This window comes from Monoraphidium neglectum, assembly GCF_000611645.1.
Source record: "Monoraphidium neglectum strain SAG 48.87 unplaced genomic scaffold scaffold04544, whole genome shotgun sequence".
NCBI lineage: Eukaryota > Viridiplantae > Chlorophyta > Chlorophyceae > Sphaeropleales > Selenastraceae > Monoraphidium > Monoraphidium neglectum.
The window spans coordinates 1-3,023 of NW_014009085.1; the positions used below are offsets into that span (position 1 = coordinate 1).

The 3,023-nt window shown below is 66.2% G+C and overlaps 1 protein-coding gene across 1 annotated transcript; it reads left to right on the forward strand.

Annotated features, from left to right (window-relative positions):
• Nucleotides 1-136: 136 nt before the first annotated feature.
• On the forward strand, nt 137-487 carry MNEG_14510 (hypothetical protein; the record flags this gene model as incomplete). The annotated part of the gene is made up of 1 exon (XM_014037018.1): nt 137-487. One exon carries the CDS (start codon nt 137-139, stop codon nt 485-487), a length of 351 nt encoding a protein of 116 aa, XP_013892472.1.
• Nucleotides 488-3,023: the final 2,536 nt, after the last annotated feature.

The following is a 3,023-nucleotide window of genomic DNA, read 5'->3' on the forward strand; positions in this document are numbered from 1 at the left end:
GCACGGGCCGTCGCGGCTGTCGGCGACGAGCCCCGCTATCCCGTCTGGCTCGGACGCCGCCGCGGCGCTGGGCCAGGCGCATGCGCAGGGGTCGCAGCAACACGGCCTCGGCCCCGCGGCGTGCGTCGCGCCGAGCATGCCGCCGCCGGCGCTGCCGACGGGGCCCCACGCGGACGCCCGCCCGGCCACGGCCACGCACGTGCCTGACTGCTCCAGCCCCCTGAAGCGCGGCCCCGCATCGCGCGGCCCCGGCTGCGGGCCGGACGGCGGCGGCGGCTCGCCGCTCAAGCGCATGCGGGGTGCGGCGGCGGCGGCGCAGGCGCCGCAGGCGCCGCATCCCGGCGCTGCGGCCGCGGACGACGCGATGGCGTGGGCCTTGCAGGCGTCGATCAACGGGACGGTGCGTGGCGCAGACGGGGGCGTCGGCGGCGCCGGTGAGCTGGATTTGTTAGAGGAGCCCGAGTGGCCGGCGCCGCAGATCGCGTGAGCGGCCTGTCCCTGCGCGCCTGCCCCTGCGCCGCGGCCTGCGCGCCGCCGCTCCCGCTTGTTTCGACTCACCAGTTGTGCTGGCGCGCGCCGGCCTCTTCGCGCACTTCTTGCACGATTCCCAAGAGGTCCCCCAAAGACTCGCTTGCACTGCTTACTTGACCGCATCGGCTCGGCATGCGTCACAATTACTTGCGTTTGCTGGGGGTTGTCGGGGGCTGCGGTTGCCCCTTCGCGCCGAGTCGGCATGGGGGGAGGGGTTTGAGGCATGCTGGGATTCCCTTTGACCAGTGCCGCAGGATTTTCATCAGTGATGGGGGGAGCGCCGCGGGCTGCACTGCACGGCTCCTCTGCTGCACGGCGTTGCATTGAATACGAACGAGGTTGGGCAGAAGGGCCGTCCCTTTGCCATTGATTGGCGCCCGGTGGCAGTCCACCGGGCCGGCCGCGTTGCCGCACCCGCCCAGCTTTTGCGCCCGTCGCAACCAACCCTTCGGACTGCCGGAGCCGCGGTCCATTCCGCCCCAGTCCAAGCCGCATCCCCCTTGTCGGCCCGCGCCCCCAACATGGCTGCGGCAGTGAGACGCCAGGGGCGCAGCATCCGCCGCGCTGCATGGACGGGGCCCCTCGGGCCGCTGAGTCAGCGGCTGCCCTTCCGCGCCCCATGACTTGCGGCACGGCGGCCAGCAGTCTGGCCGCCTCTAAGAGTTGGCGGCGCCCCCTGGTCGCGGCGCGTGCGGCTACGACCGCGGCGACCTGCGGGCGCCCCCGCCGCCCGCCATGGCGCAGGAGGTGTGCGCGATCGCCGGCTGGGCACGGGGGTTTGCCCGCCTGCTATCCTCCTGCCGGCCCCAATCACAAGCTTTTGCATGGCAGGGCGCCAGGCGGACCCAGCATGCGGATCTTTGGAGGAGGTCGAGGCACACCAGGTCACCGGCTGCCCCGCCCTATCCCCTGGCCCCTCCGCTTGACGTTCCCTGATTTGATTGACTACTGGGCCGAACGAACCTGCACCCATCACACACGCAGGGCGCGGGCGCGCCGCACCCGCCATCCGAACTATTGCACGCGCCACATATGTTCCAGTAGCTTAATCACCATCGAATTGAATAGACGCCTTGCGTAGAATGTACCCTTGTTGTTAGTACAGAGTTGCAAACGTTTTTTGGCAGGCAATCGGCTGCATGCATGCACTTGTACCCCAAGATCCGTCTTCAGGGAGCGCTGGTTCTCACGTCTTCATGTCCCTGTTGGGTAGCCTGCGGGCGACCCCCAGCGACGAGCGCCGCCAAGCGCGCCGGCGCAGGATATACCAAAGCACGTCCACGGCGAATCACCCGCCGGCGACAGACACACCGCGATGGCGCCCACGCATGCACGGAATTGCGGCGCTGCCGTCCGCTTCGAGCCAGCAAGCGGAGGACGCTCCGGCCTGTGGCGAGCGAAACCAAACTGCGGCAGCGCTCGTCTCCCCTTGCGGTGTTGCGTTTATTGATAACCGAAAGCGGAGGAGCGGCTCCACCTGTAACATCTCAAGTGCTTTCGTATTACCGCATTGCATGGGATGGTAACGGTGGTGGTCACGGTTGGGAGGCGCCTTGCTGCTCGGCCAGCCTTCATGCACGGGGTCATGTGCCATGGTCATACGCCCTGTGCTAGTAAGGCCGTGACATCCCTTGCAATGTATGCATCACTCTCCCTGAAAGATGGAATGCAGGATGGTGCGCACCGCCGCTCTTGTGTACCCGTCAGCAGACGAGCGCAGCGGCACCCACTCCTGGTCAAGTCAACGCACTCCATACGACGGCTGACACCAGCAGATAGCAACGGAGGGCGCATGCATAAGAGCAGTGTATTAGCCTGCATAATGTTCCTGACAGGTGTGAGGCGGGGACGCATCGAAAGAACAAGCAATTGTCGATCTTGAATGCTCCTGAATGTGTAGTCAGTCTCATTGATGTAGATCTGTTACGTGGTGCTTGATTTACCGCCCTCACTGCTACGGCAACTTCTTCTTTCGCCCTTTTCTTCAAATCTCGGGATCGGGACACGCCATCAAACTCTGCGTCGTTCTCGGCCCAAAGGCATGATTCGTGGTGCTGTCACGGACCAATCTTTTTGATCAGCATCGGCGCCAGCAGCTGCACTGCGCGTGCAGCAGGACCGGCGAGGCCGATGTCGGCGCAACACAGGGACATGCTGCTGGTGCTCGTCCTGTTGACGGCGGCCGCCACTGGCAGCAGCGGCCTTAAGCTGACGGTGCACCCGGCCTCAACGGAGTGCTTGACGGAGTTCGTTTCCAATGAGCACTTTGAGGTGGGCAGCGCAGCGCGTATGTGTTGGCGCGGCCGGCTGCCTCCACGCCACTATCACCTCAAGGCAAAGGCACGATGCTCCCCACGGCACAGACGGCGCTGCCGCCCCAGCACCTCAGCTCGTGCTTCCAAGCCGCGTCGCAGCCCATCCAGTGTAGTGGACGGCCGCCTACGCTACCCTCCGCTACGCAGACCGCGCCGGCCGCCCGCCCTCCAGAGGAC